Genomic DNA, 20722 nt, shown 5'->3' on the forward strand with positions numbered 1-20722 from the left:
CACCTACCCTTTTCAAACCCACAGGACAGTCGGCTGGCTTGAGGCATCTCTACAGCAGCCCCCAGGGCAGAACCAGGGAGAGGCCGGCGGGCAGGCAGCCCGCTGAGGGACTGCTCGGCCAGGGCCCGCGAAGCACAGCAGGGGCGGGGGGCGGCCAGCCTCGCACGAGAGGACGCGGGGCGGGGCAGGCCCGTGTCCCGGGGGAGTCCGGTCACGGGCTCAGCCCCTGGCGAGGGAGCCCGCACCGCAGCAGCCGCGGCCTGGCGGCCCCAACTCCAGCACGACCCGATTTCGGGGGCGGGCATCCCAGTCCCTCAGCTGGACTCTGAACGCCCTGGACGCTGCCCTTCTGGGACAGCCCCTGCCTCGGGACTACTGGGTTAGGGTTTCGCGGGACATTTCAAACCAGGACTTGAGAGCAGTGTGTCGCTGCAGGTTGGAACTTCCTTTAAAAAGTGAGAAAAAAGCTCAGCCCAGGCGACGCTGGCTGTCCCGGACGGCACACAGCCCACTCGCGGACCCGGCAGGAACTAAGACAAGGGGTGACCCAGCAGATAACCCGTGTGACACAGACCTGCACGCCCAGTCAGGAGAACAATGCCAGGCTCTGGGGGCCAGGCTGGCTGAGGGCCGAAGGCTTTCAAGCAACATGAAAAGTTTTCCTGTTCAGAGGCACCCGGGGCCCCACGTAGGGCGTCCTGCTGACAACAGGCCAGTGTGTCCCCCACCCCTACCCCCGGCAAGGCAGAGGACGCAGCAGCTTTAGTTTCACTTTTAAGAGGTGGGATGAGACAAGGGTTATGAACAGGATCCTGCGTGTCTGTCCTTACTTAGTCTTCATATGTTTTTACTGTAAGAAACTTTAGGCAAGAGCTAATTTTAAATGGACAGACTCTGAGGGGGAAAAAACCCCAGGCCAGACACCTTCCAAAACGCTCTACTTTTCTCTCTGGCTCTTTTATTTCCATGGGTCCTGGGGAGACAGTTTCTAACCAAGGTCAGCGGTGGACGTGAAGTCCTCCCGGCCCCCGACAGGCGGCAGAGGTCCCAGGGGAAGGCCCCTCTGGGACCTCCTCCCAGGCCACGTTCCAGCTGGGAGGAGCACAGGGGCCCCCGCTGGGGACGGCCCTACCGGCCAAGGGGCGCAGCAGCAAGGCTGGCGGGGAGAAGGCTCTGGGCCCGGACCAGCCGCACAAAGCTGCGGTCTCCCCTCCCGGCTGGCGCAAAGACACGCGAGGAAGCAGAGTGTCCTGGGCACGGTCCTTCCTTCACAGCTCGGGGGCCAAACATAGACCTGCCTGCAACCCTACCCCATCCTTCCCGAGGGCGACGCTGACCTCCCCACCCTGAACCACATCACGCCAGTGACAGGGTTCTAACAAGAACCAGGATCCAATGAGAACACAGCCCGCAAACCCCCTGCATTTAAAAGCACGCCGAGTTTTAGTCTGGTAAGGAAAAATTCATGCTTCCGTGCAGCGTGTCGGGAGGCGTCCGCGCTCCCAGCGCTCAGCCTGCCCAAGCCTCGGGCGCCCCGCAGGTCAGCGTCCACGCGTTTGGAGCTGGTGCCTGGGCTCCACGTGGGCAACAGGGATATTTCCAACTTGTTTCTTTTCCTACTGAAAGCGCAGGTTTATTCCAGCTTCATCAAGGACGCTAGGACTGGAGGCAAGGTTCTCTTGGCCTCTCACACAGTTGAATTTATAAGAAACAAGTGCAAATCAACCAGCCAATGTTTTATGGAAGCTTTTCTACTATCCCAAAGGCGTGCTTAAAAATACACTATTCTTTACAGAAACCTGTAACTTGAGGGCATCTTCCTTAGTTGTTGTGTTTTTTTTCTTTTTTCCTTTGTGGGATATTCGAAAGTTTAAAATGTATGAGTCCTAACTTTGGTGGCATCTCACCTAAAATCAAAGAATGCTAAACAGGGAGAATCCAGTGTCGTTGGCTTCTAAAACTGTAATAAAGTAAATACTGTAAAACTGTGCCCTATCACAGACAGACAAGTGATTTCAAGAACTTGTTCTTGATAGCTATTTTAAATCACCATGACTTATTTTACTATGATTCACATAAAATGAATAAAAACTATATATACTGAAATATTCCTAAATTCAAGCTGTAAATCTATAGAATACATTTTCCTATTAAAAACTGTGCAGCTTCTTTATTGATACTAAACATATACAAACCTGAGTAGTCACTGCCACAAACTGTGATTCGTGCCAGGAAGCTTGTGGCGTCTTCTAGACCACAGTCCCGGCTGGTCTGTGATGGGGACGTGTCACCTCACCCTCTAACGAGCAAATGCTCCTGCTATTGGTTTACAACTATCTGGCGGGGCAGCTGGCCAACCAGGAGGGGCACTGCCGTCTCGGACCAGGACCTGGGCGCCAGGCGAGGGGGGCTGCCCCTTAGGTTGACAGGGAAGAGCCCGTTAGAGGAAACACGGCGGCCTTGCCTGCCCTCTCTTCCAGCTCCCAAATGTGAGTGGGTCAGGGCTGTAAACAGAGGAGGGTCAACAGGGCTGCAGACCCACTGGCCAGACTCCATCCCCACCACCCGCCCTGCAGGCTTTATGTACATTACATTCACCACCAACGACAGAAATCATCTTAAAGGCAACACGATAACTCTGTAAACTGGACCCAGCTCCAAACACATCCAACACGAGAAGTCCCTTCCCCAAACGTATACCTGAGTGCAGCTGCCATGACAGCCCACCAGCACCGCCCCCCCAGGTCAGGATGATCTTCCCTGAACAAGAGTCTCAGCGTCTGGAAAAGCCACCAGAGTCCAGCCCATCTGGTCTCCACTCTCGCCCAGGACCTTGAGAGCAGGTGCGTCGGTGAGGAGGGGCGTCCAGGCTCTGGGACGCACGAAGTGATGCCAATGATGGGAGGGGTGGGTGGGGCCGTGCCCCCCTCCTCCCCGTTCTCCACCCTGGTCATACGCAGCTTTGTTTCCCTGGGGCTTGTTTCCTCCTTGAACTAGCTCTGAGGGAAGCAAAATAAAGACAATTTAAACAACATTAACATGTGTGAATTGTTAAAAACAATTAAGCTGAGGAACTGCACGCACAAGCATTCCTCTCCATCTGGGGAAACAGCCCGATTTGGCTTCGTCAGCCACTTCTGCCGGAGTGCGGGCTCTGAATCCTGGACTGCCCGACTCACAGCTCACCCTGTAGTGGCCGAGGACTCCTGCCTCCAGGGAGGCCGGGTCGGGGCAGGGGAGAGAGAGCCAGCACGGGCAGCTCCGGGCAAGGCACCCAGCACCCCGGACCACCCTTTCCCAGATGAAGTCGGTGGGGAGGGTGATATCCAAGAAGTGCTGGCAGCCAGCCTGGGAAAATAAAGGGAGTTTAAATAATCCCCCAACAGCTGGTGCTGTAAGAACAGGGAAAAGGGACTCGCCAGTATGGGAGGGAAGCTGCTGCCAAGGCCCCGTCAGCTGGAGCGCTTGGGCCGGGCCCTCCCCGGCCACCCACAGGACACAAAGCCCTTTCCGGGGACAGTCGCTGCATCGACAGCAACAAACTCAAGTCCTTACTTCCTGCCGCCTGGAAGAATGAGAAGAGCTCTGATATTTCATCACTGACCTGATCGAGGGGAAGTGTTGGGGGCTTATGTGGTGGCAGCCCCTCCTGCGGCGCTGCTGGTGCCGGCGTCTTTGGGAACGAGGGCCGGGACTGGGCCGGGTGCATCTGCAGTCTAGGGATGTAAGGAAGGAACGGTGAAGAATGAGCGAAGTCAGACTCAGTGCAAAGGAGAAAGCGTGTAACTGTGAAAGTCTCACACAGACCCTGCCTTGACCGCCCAGGGGATCACCACTGGACACTGACACGGGGGCTGCCAGGTGTGGTGGGTGAGAGACGCCCGACACCACCTGTGCAGGACTCCTGACAAAGGGGTTCTGTGTGACTCTGCACGTGAGGAGACAGTGAGAAGAATCCAGGGTCTGGGGCACTCTGACAGCAGAACTGGCCTCCGGTCTTTGAAAAACAAAGAAAGCAAAGCCAATGTTGTAAATTAAGAGACTACGCAGGCACCAACCGAACGCAGCAACCAAATGTAGATCCATGAACCTCGAATGGATCCTGAATGGGGAAAAAAAATCAAAAAGAAACAGAGATACAAGGACACTCTGCAGACAACCGGAGAAATCAAACAAGGCCTCCATCAGATCAGCTGACGCTACTTCCTTTGCTGGGGTAATGGCCTCGGGCTGTGCGCCAGGAGGACAAGGACAAAGACAAGACGTGCGTGCAACGTAACAGGCATTCAGAGAGGTACGAAACAAACGAGGAGAGGAGAGGTACTCTGAGCCTGGCCCTGGGAGGGGCACTCAGGTTCTTAAGGTGGATGATGCTGGTTTTACGATGAGGCTCCGGGACTTTTCACTTGAAAACTCCCCGGATGACAGACTACCTGGGTGGGTCTATTAGAATGCTCATGGAGACAGTAATGTGACTTGCCCTAGTTCTGGGTAAACCTAGTTTTTCCATTCAGTGTTAGAGGAAGAAATGAGAGGCAAGGAGTAAGCCTGGGACACCACCTGTGACCGCCCACCCCAGGTCTGAGACCTCTTCACCCAGGTGAGAGCCTCTGCCTACAGCTCCCACACGCTGGCCGTCAGGTGTCCAAAATCTAACCAAATGGTCACTTAAATGCCAGTTCACTTTCATGAGGGAAAAAACCACCACAGACGAAACCGGACTCCAAAGCTAGCGCCTTCCCAGTAAGTCCCCAGCACCAACGACCCACATGCTCTTCCCGCGCCCAGACCACACACACCACCTTCAGTCCCAAGGCCGTTTTTCTTTGTAAAACTACCATCTACTCTTTTTTTCCCCAGAAAACAGCACTCTGTGCAGCCTTACCCGGACGGTCTGTACATCTCCTGGAAAGGCACCCTCACCCCACTTCCAGGGCCCATCTGCTCCATCATCACAGCCTGGAAGTGGCCCAGGCCCTCTTCTGGGTAGCGGTAGAGGGGACACTCGGGGGACAGGCCATTGGGCTGGGCCACCGCGGGGCGGTGAGGCGGGTGAGCAGCCGTGGGGGAGGAGTAAGCCCTGGGCTGGAAATGCCCGGCCGGCCGCTGCGGCGGGTAGGGAGGCCCCGCGTGCAGCATCACTCCGTGCGCGTGCGCGGGGAAAGCAGACGAGCCGAAGCCCAGCGCCGAGCTCAGCGGTGCAGGGGGCGTGCCGTAGAGATACTCGCTGGCTGACAATGAACTCTGCCGCTTGGTAGCCGCATTGTGGTTGTCCAGATCTAAAAACTCTTTGGGGCTCTCTGGCCTCTCCACAGACTCATCCCGCTTCTCCTCTGGGCCGGGATTCAGCCCATCAGCTGTCTTGGCGACCACGGCGTCCACCCGTGCGGGGGAGGTTAAGGCAGCGCTCAGCGCCTCGCAGCCCTGCAGCCCGGCCCCAGCGCTTTTATCGAGGAAGAGGGGCCTGGCGGGGGCGGGCTGAGCCGGCGGGGGCCCGCTTGGGCTTCCCGGGGCAGGGAGGTGTCTCTGCCAGTCTGAAAAGCCCTGTGGACACGAGTAATAAGGAGTCCGTGGGTAGTGATGGTAGGAAGGCTGAGGTGGCGGCTGGTAGGGGTACCTCATTCCCTGGTGGGGACGGTACCGGGGGAAGACTCCAGAATGAGGGTCGTGGGACGGAAACGCCCGAGGGGGAAAAGGCTGAGGGTGCGGGGCTGAGGGCTTGCCCCCCATCACGGGGCCCACAGCCTGCAGGCCTGGGCCGACGTGGTACCGTGCAGTGGAGCTGGGGTACTCCAGGCCAGGCGCGTACAGGGGGGAGCACGTGGGCTCGGCGGGTGGCACGGCCTCCGGTGGCGCTCTGCCCTTGCCCTCGGACCCACACGGGGAGGCTTCCACCCTCAGTCCGTTTTCAGGCAGGGCCCCCGGGTCAGCTAGGGTGCACCCCTGGGCGGCTGGGCCTGCAAAGCCACTCCCCGAGAGCCAGGCGCCCCTGCCCGCGCTCACTGGGCAGCTGTCTCCAGGCTCCGAGGACTCGCGCCTGAGCTCTGGGCCATCCGCATCCCTTCCCTGGGGCGAGCTCCGCCTGGCACAGTCGGCCTGCAGCGGGGGCGCGGGGTGAGGTAGCTGCTTGAGGAACGCCCCCTCCAAAGCACCAACACTGGCTGGTTTCTCCTCGAGCCCAGGCAAGGGATCTGCTGCAAGAAAAACGGAGACAAAGTTGCACCTCAAGAGCCGAAAGCCCAGCACGCGACGGGCGGTCAGACAATGTGGACGCGGGGCCCCGGTGGTGACACCTTGATTCCCCCGACCCAGACCAGGGCTAAGGCTCTGCAGCCCCCGCAAGGTCTGCCAGAGGCCTCGCAATCCCTTCCGCACTAGCAAGGGGGTGCGATCCATGTGCCCGACTCCACGGACATGTGTGTGAAACAGGACGGAGGGTGCGCTGGCGCTGGAATTGCAGGCCTGACAGTGAGAAAGAGGGAGGCGGCACGAGGACACCAGGAAGGGCAGAGCCCGACCTCTGCCGTCGGGACGCCCACCACAAGGGAGTGGGGACTGGGTGCTGCTCCCCACCACACACCCAGTCCTTCACACAAAACGGGGCTCAATCAGTATTTGCTGAATGAATGAAAATACACGTCTTGTCTGGACATCTTGAAAACAGGATTAACGCTCAAAAGGCATCTTCAGCATATTACAGAAATTTAATAAACAATCAAACTAAATTACTAGACTCAAATGCTTAATTACAAACTCAGAATTCTTTCCCTTGCTATCGTGTTTAGCCATAAACACAACTTATTATTATGATCTCTGAGGTAGGGCAGAGTTGTTGCCCAGAGGTGGTCACAATATGATTCTGGTGAGAGCTTAAGGACAAGATCAAGAATTCATGTCTTTTAAGATCAACTAGGATCGCAGGCTCCTGATGAACTAACTCTGGCTTTAAAGATCAAAGGTACAAGCTATACAATGATAATGAAAATGTGCATTTTTCATCATTCAGTCAACATAAAACATGGCAACACCACACACAAAAATAAACAATAAACCAGCGGGACCTAATGAAACTTACAAACTTTTGTACAGCAAAGGAAACCATAAACAAAACGAAAAGACAACCTATGGATTGGGAGAAAATATTTGCAAATTATGTGACCAACAAGGGCTCAATTTCCAAATATACAAACAGCTCATACAACTCAACATAAAAACAAACCAATCAATAAATGGGCACAAGACATAAATAGGCATTTCTCCAATGAAGACATAGATGGTCAACAGGCACATGAAAAGATGTTCATCATCACTATTACTAGAGAAATGCAAATCCAAACTACAATGAGGTATCACCTCACACTGGTCCGAATGGCCATCATTAAAGAGGTCTACCAATAATAAACGTTGGACAGGATGTGGGAAAAAGAGAACCCTCCTACACTGTTGGTGGGAATGTAAATTGATGCAGCCACTATGGAGAACGGTATGAACGTTCCTTAAAAAACTAAAAATAGAGTTAACGTATGATCCTGCATCATACATGCCCACTCCTGGGCATATATCTGGAGAAAACCATAATTCGAAAAGACAGGGCTTCCCTGGTGGCGCAGTGGTTGAGAGTCTGCCTGCCGATGCAGGGGACACGGGTTTGTGCCCTGGTCCGGGAGGATCCCACATGCCGTGGAGCGACTTGGCCCGTGAGCCATGGCCGCTGAGCCTGCGCGTCCGGAGCCTGTGCTCCGCAACGGGAGAGGCCACAAAAGTCAGAGGCCCGCGTACGGCAAAAAAAAAAAAAAAGAAAAAAAAGAAAAGACACATGCACCCCAATGTTCACTGCAGCACTATTTACAATAGCCAAGACATGGAAGCAACCTAAATGTCCATCGACAGATGAACGGCTAAAGATGTGGTACATATACACAATGGAATACTACTCAGCCATTAAAAAAGAATGAAGTAATGCCATTTGCAGCAACATGGATGGACCTAGAGATTGTCACACTAAGTGAAGTCAGAGGAAGACAAATACCATACAATATCACTTATACGTGGAACCTAAAATACGACACAAATAACCTTATCTACGAAACAGAGTCACAGACATAGAGAACAGATGTGGCTGCCAAGCAGGAGGGGATGTGGGGGAGGGATGGATTGGGAGTTTGGGATTAGCAGATGCAAATTATTACATATAGGACAGATGAACAACAAGGTCCTACCGTATAGCACAGAGAACTATATTCTATATCCTGTGATGAACCATCGTGGGAAAGAATGTATTTATATGTGTAACTGAATCACTGCTGTACAGCAGAAATTAATACAACACTGTAAATCAACTACCCTTCTTTAAGGTAATAAAATGCAAACAAACAAAAATCCATGGCAACCAACATGCCCCAAGGTTTGGTACTGGCACTTTTCCTTCAAAGCTCTGAATTCCAGACACATCTGAAATCATTTCTGGAAAATTTTGCTAAAGCTGGTATTCACGGAACAGGCCTTCCCTCCAAAGAAACACTAAATGGAAGTTTGAGTTCTAGGTCCACCCCCAACTTTACATGGAATCGTCATCATATTTTGCAGAAGTCCAGGTGTCCCCCACTCTCTCACATGTAACACAGGCTAGATGTCTATCCCGGAAACAAACATTAATCACACAAAGGAGTCCTGTCACCTTTCTCCTGCAGTTTTAGGTTTACTCTCTTAAATTGCATTTTTGAGAAACCCCTTCAAGATATGCTGGTCTCGCTAACTACTCTTCATTCTCAGCAGACACAGATATGCACCCGAGGAGAGAAAAATAAATGGAGAGAACTGGACCTTAAGTAAAACACTGGAAATGTATTTCCCACGGGTAACTTTCAGGACAGCAATTTTTAAGTGGGACTGGGGTTGAGGACACCAACGCTGGACCCGGTGCGTCTGGTTCAAATCCCAGGGCCCACCAAACCACCCCTGTCCCCAGAACTAGATAAAGGCAAATAACCATCTTTGTGCCTTGGAATTTCTATCTATAAAAACGAGGATGGGGCTTCCCTGGTGGTGCAGTGGTTGAGAATCCGCCTGCCGATGCAGGGGACACGGGCTCATGCCCCGGTCCGGGAAGATCCCACGTGCCGCGGAGCGGCTGGGCCCGTGAGCCGTGGCTGCTGAGCCTGCGCGTCCGGAGCCTGTGCTCCGCAACAGGAGAGGCCACAACAGTGAGACCCGCATACCACAAAAAAAAAAAAAAAAAAAAAAAAACACGAGGATGGTAATAAAAGCTCCCTCAAAGGCTTGCTCTGAGAATTCAGAGGGTCAGTACGGGTGTACGGGTACAAGTCTCAAAAAGAATGCCTGGTACAGTAAGCACTGCACCTGTGCAGCGATGATCGCCACAGAAATCCTTCTGGACCATGACTGGCTCAACCCAGCGTAATTTAAGAAAAAGAGGCTGGAGGCCAGTCTACATTTTGTACAACAGTCTGTGTTAAAAGGTGAGTCATCTTGAGTCGAGTGTCCTATGAGGAGCTCCAACGCACACCCTGAGCTGAAGTGTTGGCTCAGCCATTTCACGAGGAACTCTGGTCTGAGGGGCCGGTGGCAAGGCCGCTGCATGGGGCCTGCTATGAGCAAGTGAAACAGACTAATAAGCACAAAGGGAAAAAAGGTGGATGGGCTAGGCGTGAAGTGAGATTGCCAGATTTATGTCCTTTCCAGATGAAACGTGGATCCTCTCTAGCAACAAGAGGTGTAAAGAGAGAGGACCTTCAAGATGGCAGAGGAGTAAGACATGGAGCTCACCTTCCTCTCCACAAATATATCAAAAAGTACATCCACATGTGGAAAAACTTGTGCAGAATAACTACTGAATGCTGGCAGATGACGTACGACTTCCCAAAAGCCGTGTGGCTGACAGGGCCTTGGTGCTCCGGCCGGCTGTCAGGCCTGAGCCTCTGAGGTGGGAGAGCCAGGTTCAGGACACGGGACCACCAGACCTCCCGGCCCCAAGTAGTATCCACCGGTGAGAGCTCTCCCAGAGATCTCCATCCCAACGCTAAGACCCAGCTCCACTCAACGACTAGCAAGCTCCAGTGGTGGACACCCCATGCCAAACAGCTAGCAAGACAAGAACACAACCCCACCCATTAGCAGAGAGGTGGCCTAAAATCATAATAAGGTCACAGACACTGCAGAACACACCACCGGATGCAGTCCTGCCCACCAGAAAACAAGATCCACCCTCAACCACCAGAACACAGGCACCAGTCCCCTCCACCAGGAAGCCTACACAACCCACCGAACCAACCTTACCCACTGGGAGAAGACACCAAAAACAATGGGAACTACGAACCTGCAGCCTGAAAAAAGGAGACCCCAAACACATTAAGTTAAGCAAAATGAGAAGACAGAAAAATACACAGCAGATGAAGGAGCAAGGTAAAAACCCACCAGACCAAACAAACGAAAAGGAAATAGGTAGTCTACCTGAAAAAGAATTCAGAGGAATGATAGTAAAGATGATCCCAAATCTTGGAACTAGAATGGAGAAAATACAAGAAACGTTTAACAAGGACCTAGAAGAACTAAAGAGCAAACAAACAATGATGAACAACACAATAAATGAAATTAAAAATTCTCTAGAAGGAATCAATAGCAGAATAACTGAGGCAGAAGAATGGATAAGTAACCTGGAAGATAAAATAGTGGAAATAACTACCAACGAGTAGAATAAAGAAAAAAGAATGAAAAGAATTGAGGACAGTCTCAGAGACCTCTGGGACAACATTAAATGCACCAACATTTGAACTATAGAGGTCCCAGAAGAAGAGAAAAAGAAAGGGACTGAGAAAATATTTGAAGAGATTATAGTTGAAAACTTCCCTAATATGGGAAAGGAAATAGTCAACCAAGTCCAGGAAGCACAGAGAGTCCCATACAGGATAAATCCACGAAGAAACACGTCAAGACACATATTAATCAAACTATCAAAAATGAAATACAAAGAAAAAAAATACTGAAAGCAGTAAGGGAAAAGCAACAAATTACATACAAGGGAATCCTCATAAGGTTAACAGCTGATCTTTCAGCAGAAACTCTGCAAGCCAGAAGGGAGTGGAAGGGCACATTTAAAGGGATGAAAGAGAAAAACCTACAACCAAGATTACTACACCCAGCAAGGATCTCATTCAGATTTGATGGAGAAATTAAAACCTTTACAGACAAGTAAAAGCTAAGAGAATTCAGCATCACCAAACCAGCTTTACAACAAATGCTAAAATAACTTCTCTAGGCAAGAAACACAAGAGAAGGAAAAGACCTACAATAACAAACCCAAAACAATTAAGAAAATGGTAATAGGAACATACATATTAACAATTACCTTAAATGTAAATGGATTAAATGCTCCAACCAAAAGACACAGACTGGCTGAATGGATACAAAAACAAGACCTGTGTATAAGCGGGTCTACAAGAGACCCACTTCAGACCTAGGGACACATACAGACTGAAAGTGAGGGGATGGAAAAAGATATTCCACGCAAATGGGAATCAAAATAAGATGGAGTAGCAATTCTCATATCAGACAAAATACTCTTTAAAATAAAGACTATTACAAGAGACAAAGAAGGACACTACATAATGATCAAGGGATCAATCCAAGAAGATATAACAATTGTAAATTTTATGCACCCAACATAGGAGCACCTCAATACATAAGGCAAATGCTAACAGCCATAAAAGGGAAAACTGACAGTAACACAATCATAGTAGGGGACTTTAACATCCCACTATCATCAAATAAGGAAACACAAGCTTTAAATGACACATTAAACAAGATGGACTTAATTGCTATTAATAGGACACTCCATCCAAAAACAACAGAATACAGTTTCTTCTCAACTGCTCATGGAACATTCTCCAGGATAGATCATATCTTGGGTCACAAATCAAGCCTCAGTAAGTTTAAGAAAACGGAAATCATATCAAGCATCTTTTCCGACCACAACGCTATGAGACTAGATATCAATTACAGGAAAAACACTGTGAAATATACAAACACAAACACACGGAGGCTAAACAATATGCTACTAAATAACCAAGAGATCAATGAAGAAATCAAAGAGGAAATAAAAACACACCCAGAAACAAATGACAATGAAAACACAAGGACCCAAAACCCATGGGATGCAGCAAAAGCAGTTGTAAGAGGGAAGTTTATAGCAATACAATCCTACTCAAGAAACAAGAAAAATCTCAAATAAACAACCTAACCTTACACCTAAAGCAACTGGAGAAAAAAGAAGAAAAAAATTCCCAAAGTTAGCAGAAGGAAAGAAATCATAAAAATCAGATCAGAAATAAATGAAAAAGAAATGAAGGAAACGATAGAAAAGATCAATACAACTAAAAGCTCGTTTTTTGAGAAGATAAACAAAATTGATAAACCATCAGCCAGACTCATCAAGAAAAAAAGGGAGAAGACTCAAATCAGTAGAATTAGAAATGAAAAAGGAGATGTAACAACTGACACTGCAGAAATACAAAGGATCATGAGAGATGACTGCAACCAACTGTATCCCAATAAAATGGACAACCTGGAAGAAATGGACAAAATCTTAGAAAAGCACAACCTTCCGTGACTGAACCAGGAAGAAATGGAAAATAGAAACAGACTAATCACAAGCACTGAAATTGAAACTGTGATTAAAAATCTTCCATCAAAACAAAGCCCAGGACCAGATGGCTTCACAGGCGAATTCTATCAAACATTTAGAGAAAAGCTAACACCTATCCTTCTCAAACTCTTCCAAAATACAGCAGAGGGAGGAACACTCCCAAACTCACTTTACAAGGCCACCATCACCCTGATACCAAAACCAGACAAAGATGTCACAAAAAAAGAAAACCACAAGCCAGAATCTCTGATGAACATAGATGCAAAAGTCCTCAACAAAATACTAGCAAACAGAATCCAACAGCACATTAAAAGGATCATACACCATGATCAAGTGGGGTTTATCCCAGGAATGCAAGGATTCTTCAATATATGCAAATCAATCAGTGGGATACACCATATTAACAAATTGAAGGATAAAAACCATATGATCAGAAAAAGATGCAGAAAAAGTTTTTGACAAAATTCAATACCGATCTATGATAAAAACTCTCCAGAAAGTAGGCATAGAGGGAACTTACCTCAACATAATAAAGGCCATATATGACAAACCCACAGCCATCATAGTTCTCCATGGTGAAAAACTGAAACCATTTTCTCTAAGGTCAGGAACAAGACAAGGATGTCCACTCTCACCACTATTATTCAACATAGTTTTGGAAGTTTTAGCCACAACAATCAGAGAAGAAAAAGAAATAAAAGGAACCCAAATCGGAAAAGAAGTAAAACTGTCACTGTCTGCAGATGACATGATACTATAGATAGAGAATCCTACAGATGCTACCAGAAAACTACCAGAGCTAATCAAAGAATTTGGTAAAGTAGCAGGATACAAAATTAATGCACAGAAATCTCTTGCATTCCTATACACTAATGATGAAAAATCTGACAGAGAAATTAAGTAAACACTTTCATTTATCACTGCAACAAAAAGAATAAAATACCTAGGAATAAACCTACCTAAGGAGACAAAAGACCTTATGAAAGAAATTATGGATGATACAAACAGATGGAGAGATATACCATGTTCTTGGAATGGAAGAATCAACATTGTGAAAACGACTATACTACCCAAAGCAATCTACAGATTCGATGCAATCCCTAGCAAACTACCAATGGCAATTTTTCACACAACTAGAACAAAAAAGTTCACAATTTGTATGGAAGCACAAAGGAGCCCGAACAGCCAAAGCAATCTTGTGAAAGAAAAACAGAACTGGAGGAATCAGGCTTCCTGACTTCAGATTATACTACAAAGTCACAGTAATCAAGACAGTATGGTACTGGCACAAAAACAGAAATACAGGTCAATGCAAAAGGACAGAAAGCCCAGAGATAAACCCACGCACATATGGTCACCTTATCTTTGATAAAGGAAGCAAGAGTATACAATGCAGAAAAGACAGCCTCTTCAATAAGTGGTGCTGGGAAAACTGGACGGCTACATGCGAAAGAATGAAATTAGAACACTCCTTAACACGGTACACAAAAATAAACTCAAAATGGATTAAAGACCTAAATAAATATAAGGCCAGACACTATAAAACTCTTAGAGAAAAACATAGGCAGAACACTCTATGACATAAATCAGAGCGAGATCCTTTTTGACCCACCTCCTAGAGAAATGGAAATAAAAACAAAAATAAACAAATGGGACCTAATGAAACTTAAAAGCTTTTGCACAGCAGAGGAAACCATAAACAAGACGAAAAGACAACACTCAGAATAGGAAAAACTGTTTACAAATGAAGCAACGGACAAAGGATTAATCTCCAAAATATACAAGCAGCTCATGCAGCTCAATATCAAAAAACCAAACAATCGAACCCAAAAATGGGCAGAAGACCTAAACAGACATTTCTCCAAAGAAGATACACAGATTGCCAACAAACACATGAAAGGTGCTCAACATCACTAATCACCTGTGAAATGCACATCAAAACTACAATGAGGTATCGCCTCACCGGTCAGAATGGCCATCATCAAAAAAAACTACAAACAATAAATGCTGGAGAGGGTGTGGAGAAAAGGGAACCCTCCTGCGCTGTTGGTGGGAATGTAAAGTGACACAGCCACTAGGGAGAAGAGTAGGGAGGTTCCTTAAAAATATAAAAACAGAACTATCATACGACCCAGCAATCCCACTACTGGGCATATACCCTGAAAAAACCATAATTCAAAGAGTCATGTACCACAATATTCATTGCAGCACTATTTACAATAGCCAGGACATGGAAGCAACCTAAGCATCCATCAACAGATGAATGGATAAAGAAGATGTGGCACATATATACAGTGGAATGTTTCTCAGCCATAAAAAGAAACGAAACTGAATTATTTGCTGTAAAGTGGATGGACCTAGAGTCTGTCATACAGAGTGAAGTAAGTCAGAAAGAGAAAAACAAAGACAGTATGCTAACACATATATATGGAATCTAAAAAAAACAAAAAGCATGGTTCTGGAGAACCTAGGGGCAGGACAGGAATAAAGACGCAGACGTAGAGAATGGACTTGAGGACACAGGGAGGGGGAAGGGTAAGCTGGGACGAAATGAGACAGTGGCATGGACATATATACACCACCAAATGTAAAATAGACAGCTAGTGGGAAGCAGCCGCACAGCACGGGGAGATCGGCTCGGTGGTCTGTGACCACCTAGCGGGATGGGATAGGGAGGGTGGGAGGGAGACCAAGAGGGAGGGGATATGGGGACATACGTATACGTATAGCTGATTCACTTTGTTATACAGCAGAAACTAACACAACACTGTAAAGCAATTATACTCCAATAAAGATGTTAAAAAAAAAAAAAAAAAAAAAAAGGTGAGTCCTTAATTTACAGCTTAGAGAGCCAAAGGGCAGATGAGGGTGAGGCTGGGAATTACCTCGGCCGTTCTCAGGCTCCAGTGTTTCCCTGCTGTCCTGTGTCCGCCCAGGGTCCCCCGAGGCAGGCTTGGGGGCCGCCACGCCCACTGGGGGGTAAGGGCCAGGCGCGGGGGGCGGCACGGGCTGGCGGGGGCGGTAAGGCATGCCTGGTGGGCACCCCCGCGAGGAGAGCTGCTGCATGGCGAGCATCTCTGGGCTGTCCAGCATGGAGTCCCCGCCCTGCATTCCCCGCAGGGCCTGGGCCGGGGCTCCAAAGAGAGAACTTTGCGTTGGTGCTGGAGGAGGCTGGAACCGATGTCCGCCAGGTCTACAGGGTGGTCGCATGTATCCCGAAGAAGGAACTCCATGAGGTAGGAAGCCCGATTGTTCTGGCCACTGGTTTGGGGGGAGGGGTGCTCTCATCACTCGGGAATCTATCATGTGACCCAGAGTACGAGGCTGGTGGGAGGGTCCTGGCCCCATCGGGGTCTTCTCATCTGGCCCCAAGGGTCCTGGATTTGTAGCACCGTGATTTCCATTCCAGACTGCAGAGTGTACTCGACTCAGGTACTTGTAGGATCGGTACATGTGGCTGGGGGGGATTTCTGAACTCTCGGGAAAGGCTTGGGGTCGGGCCGGAGCCCCACTGTGCCTGGGAGGGAGAAAGCCTGGCTGGAAATGAGCTGGGGGATACATAGTCCCCTCCTGGCCGGGGCTGCTCATCTGCCCGAGCAGCGAGGCTCCAGGACGCGATCCCATGTCAGCGAGGGGCGCTAGCCCCCCGCACACCGGCTTCTCGTCGGAGGGGCCTCGGTGGTGGTGAATTCCAGCTGGAGGCTGGCAACAACAAAAGAGAAGGCGTGCTTACCGCGAGGTAATATGGGAAACTACAAGTCCAATTTAACCTGGGGGGAGACTGTATTTCTGAAACGCACCTTTGCACCTGAGCATGCCGAGCAGTTTGCTTACCTGCACCGCTAAAGGCTGGGGCTGCTGTCCAGGCCCGCCGGGGTGTGGCTCTGGGGCTCCAGAGGAGACACGGATGGTGGCAGGATCCGACCCTCGGAGAGGACAAAATGTTCCCTGTCCTGCTGGCCTCTGGAGGACACGGAGCAAAGGCAAGAAGAGAAGAGGCACACCCTTCACATCCGGAAGACGACTGTCGCGCTGGAGGACAAGGCCGCCGCCTGCTCTGTGCGCACACTCACCACAGGAGGGCCCAGAGCAGGGGCCTCCCGTCCTTGTCTCTCCCCGGAGCCGCCTCCGCCAGTGTTCTCCCCCAGCTACTCCCCTCGTGAAGGGTTCACTTACATACTGTATGCACCTCTGTGCCTTTGACTTAAAAGGGATGTTAGTGCCCGTGTTGAGAATGTGTGGTTCAAATGATTTCGAAAAAGAAGGATTTAAAATAAAGGAAGGACAGAGGAGGGGCAGGCGGGGAGAAGAGAGCATCCATAAGCAGGAACACCATTTTGGAAGAGGAGTCGGTTGAGAAGGCCTCACGCCCCGCCCCCCAGCCCCCACCAGGGGAAGCCACAACAGGACAAAGCTGCTCCTCACCAGCTGGCCTGAGAGGGGTGCCTGGCTGGGTCCACCATAATGCAGGGGTCCAGGGAGGCTGCGGCTGTTCGGGGTGCCCGCCTCGCCAGGGGGCTGCACGGAGCCGCTGCTCTCACCGGCCCCAGAGGAGGCAGCGCGGCGCCCGGGGGGCAGCGACTTCCCTCCGTTCTCCGCGGGCTGCTGCTTCCGGCCGGGCGCCTCCGAGTCCCGCGAGCGGGTGCACACGTGGCTGCGCGCGGCCCGACCACGCCTCTTCTCCCGCTTCTCCTCCTCTCTGACCCAGAACTCTTCGTCCGTGTCCCCATCCTCACCAGGAAAATGCTTCAGCATCGCGCGGTGGAAGCACCTCTCCAGGTTGTCCGACATCTTGGTGTACTCTGCGGGGGACCGAGGCCTGAGCCCCGCTGGGCGGGCCCCCAGACCTCCACCCACAAACATGCAACGAGGCAGCCCCGGGCTCAACTGCGAGACTGCCTGGGCTGCGGCGCTTCCTACGTTGTAGGGCTAGAGGCACGAGACCAGGACAAGAAACCAGGACAGTTTCTGGCCTCCAGGCTGTGTGGCTGGGACAGTGAGCCCAGTAGCCCAAACCAGTCAAAATTGAATTCTTTAATACCAAACTGCAGAAACATTAAGGACAATCACTGAATCTGTCCAGTAAAAAAAAAGGCGGCATTGTGAGCTCAAGTTTCAGCATCTGGAGCGACACGGCCATGTCATCAGAGGTCTGCCCTGTGATGCAAAAGTGGCTGACGGTGGAGGCCAAGGACAATGAGGCCCAGGCGGGCCTGGAGAAAGACGAGGACCTGGGCCATCAGCCACCGCTGCCCCTCTGGTCGCGTGGGATGGGACAGGGCCCGGCACGCCCGTCCCACAGCGTTAACACACATTCTCTTTATGCTCCCCAAGAAAGGTCTGAATCTCTAGAAGGTGTGTCTCTAAAAGAGGAGGCGTGTTACTCTTGGTCCTACTGGTGCACCAGTGTGAATCCACAGCAACACCCTCTTCTACTTACCACTACTCTCCCCATTATATTTTCGACAATTCCTAAACATAGTCTTCATGTCATTCACAAACTCCTCCTTGGTACAGTATAAACCTCCATTCAGTTTCTTCTCCATGCTTGAAATATCCATGGGGACCTGCAACAGGAAACGTTACTCATCACATGCTGGGGAACATGGCATCCTGCAGTTCCTGCGAGGCAGAGGAATCACACCATTCGGAGCTGCTCCAAAGGATGGATGTACCCAGCAACCCTGACCCTTGCGGGGTAGCAGATGAACTTACACACAACAACACAGATCACTAAAGATGCACACACCACAGTCGCGTACAGCTGACAAGGCCACCTCTACCTTAATAATCTGGTAATAGTTAGGGGCATACGATTCATCCACTGGTTCCAAAAAGGGCCAGGAATCCTTGTGAGCCTTCACCACGTCCAGAACTGAGGGCCAAAGAGGAGAGCTGTGTTAACACACCGACGTGGGAACACGCTTAACCGGAAGGCGGGAGCTGAGCGTGGGAACTGACCTTTGTACATGGCAGTGAAGTCGTCATCCAGCTCAAAGCTGTCAATCAGAAAATAAGAGATTGACGGTCACTGAGGCCACCTTCTCTCCTCGGTGCTCCTGAGCCACCCTGACACACAGCTCACCGGCACCCGGATTTGGAAGAGTCCCAACACATCTTTGTTAAGGTAAGTCTGTAACACTGAGAACGCTCCAGAAAACACGATGAGGATGAGGGCCAGCATACTTTAGCCAAGGAGGACTACCATCTTTTTCATCTACAAAACGACGGCTGGAGCTCATTTACGCTCCTGTAACGTTCGTGATTTAGGAGCACACTCTTTCCCAGGTTGTACTCTCTACTCTAGTAAGTACTTGTGTGATCTAAAGAATAACAACCCAACAAGCCAGACAGCAGCGGAAGGAGCTCACAAGCACTGACCACGACCCACCACAGAGGGCTGTTCTAAGGACACGACAAGGCAGGCTTGGGGCCGCTCAACACTCACGGGTCTCTCGTCCTCTTCTCTTCCCGCGGCGGGGAGTGAGGGTCCAGGTGGGACAGCTCGGGCGGGAGCGCCTTCCCCTGAGCCAGAAGCCAGGCCCTCTCTTCCCTGAGCTTCCTTCTCTTGGCGCGATCTGCATGAACACAAAGCACAGGTGCGTCGGGGGCTCCGGACGGGCAGACGTCTGTTCTGAGAGAAGGAAACAGATCACCAAACGTTGACTTCTGCTCCCTCTGAGTCCTCCCTTTGCTGATTCAGATGGTGCTAGAGACGCAATGCTTTATGGACCCATTTCCTCTTAGTCCTACCAAGTTCAGGTTGGGGGGTGAGGGAGGAAGGCGGGCCCTGGATGGGTACAGGGAAGAGCAAGAGAGAAGGAAAGCAGAATTACAAGGAGAGGGAAAAGCAGAGCACTGACTGAGGATCCCCCACTCTGACAACCCGAAGCCCTTCCTAACTTTCCAGCAAGAAGACAACATCCCCTTTTTAGGACCAGACCTCAATCCAAACACACCCAGGACGGTACAAGCCCATCGCAGCTCTCGCACCAGCTGTCCTTGCTCGGCGGCCACCCCACCCATGGCAGCTGGCGCACCCTCGCCAGCACAGGAGGCGGTCTCCTGTGAGTGAGGGAAGAAGCCAGCTGGACGGGCCAGGAGCTGGAAGAGGGAGGGTGCTTTCTGGCTCCCAGCTGCGGCCACAAGAAACCTACCGGACACTGCACTGCTGGCCTGCCTGGCCCCCGTTGCAGCAGAGCGCGGAAGAGAGGCAAGGAGTGCAGAACACCATCAGAAGGCAAGACCCAACGACGGAGAGAGAGGCCCGGGAAGGTGCCCGGTGGGAGCACGACACAGCCCTAAACCTGCAGGCAGCGTGCTCCCACCAAGCTCCCTCTGTTCCTACTTCATGCTCACTTATAAATCAACTTTTACCTGTAAGAGAATCTGTATCTGCTTTAATTAATCAGAGGCACTTTGCTATAAATGACTTTTGAAATTGTTTTTTAACAAAGAGAATGATTTCAAGCTTAAAGAAAAGTATAACTAAATTAACGAATATCCACATACCAAACTGTCAAACTTTAACATTAGAACTCTGATTCTTTGCATCTCAAGAACCACCCTTTCGAGAGAGGCGCCGTCCAGAGCACGGGTGAGCCCTCCAGGGTCCACGGCAGCAGGGACCTGCCAGGTGCACTGTGGAGCCTTTAAAGGCTCACAGCTACTCCTTCACAAGTGATGCGAGCTACCTCACCCTCACATCGCAGGGTAAATTTTTAGCAGTTTTTCTAACCTGATACATATGACATGGAATTCTGATGTTTCTGTTTGCCTTTTCCTGATTGAAATGACACAACGTATTTTCTTTTTTAATTTCTTTTTTTTTTTCTTTTTTTTGCGGTACGCGGGCCTCTCACTGCTGTGGCCTCTCCCGTTGCGGAGCACAGGCTCCGGACGCGCAGGCTCAGCGGCCACGGCTCACGGGCCCAGCCGCTCCGCGGCACGTGGGATCCTCCCGGACCGGGGCACGAACCCGCGTCCCGTGCGTCGGCAGGCGGACTCTCAACCACTGCGCCACCAGGGAAGCCCGACACAATGTATTTTCATGTTTATTAT

At 50.4% G+C, this 20722-nt stretch overlaps 1 protein-coding gene across 3 annotated transcripts in view; it reads right to left on the minus strand.

Moving 5' to 3' along the window:
- Window positions 1–2142: 2142 nt before the first annotated feature.
- CECR2 (CECR2 histone acetyl-lysine reader) overlaps window positions 2143–20722 on the minus strand; it is a 151928-nt gene continuing 133348 nt past the window's right edge. Inside the window, exons 9-19 of one of the 3 annotated variants that reach the window (XM_067008388.1) lie at window positions 19110–19239; window positions 18623–18660; window positions 18445–18536; window positions 18102–18228; window positions 17087–17463; window positions 16496–16624; window positions 15547–16363; window positions 6004–6194; window positions 4886–5544; window positions 3605–3716; window positions 2143–2999 (exon numbers count right to left, since the gene is read on the minus strand). In XM_067008388.1, the coding sequence (XP_066864489.1) occupies window positions 2994–2999; window positions 3605–3716; window positions 4886–5544; window positions 6004–6194; window positions 15547–16363; window positions 16496–16624; window positions 17087–17463; window positions 18102–18228; window positions 18445–18536; window positions 18623–18660; window positions 19110–19239 (2678 nt within the window). In that variant the 3' untranslated portion in view covers window positions 2143–2993. Of the gene's footprint in view, window positions 3000–3604; window positions 3717–4885; window positions 6195–15546; window positions 16364–16495; window positions 16625–17086; window positions 17464–18101; window positions 18229–18444; window positions 18537–18622; window positions 18661–19109; window positions 19240–20722 lie in introns of all 3 variants that reach the window. The other 2 variants (XM_059081314.2, XM_059081313.2) reach the window with 2 other exon arrangements.

The sequence above is a fragment of the Kogia breviceps genome, chromosome 12, assembly GCF_026419965.1.
Source record: "Kogia breviceps isolate mKogBre1 chromosome 12, mKogBre1 haplotype 1, whole genome shotgun sequence".
Taxonomy (NCBI): domain Eukaryota; kingdom Metazoa; phylum Chordata; class Mammalia; order Artiodactyla; family Physeteridae; genus Kogia; species Kogia breviceps.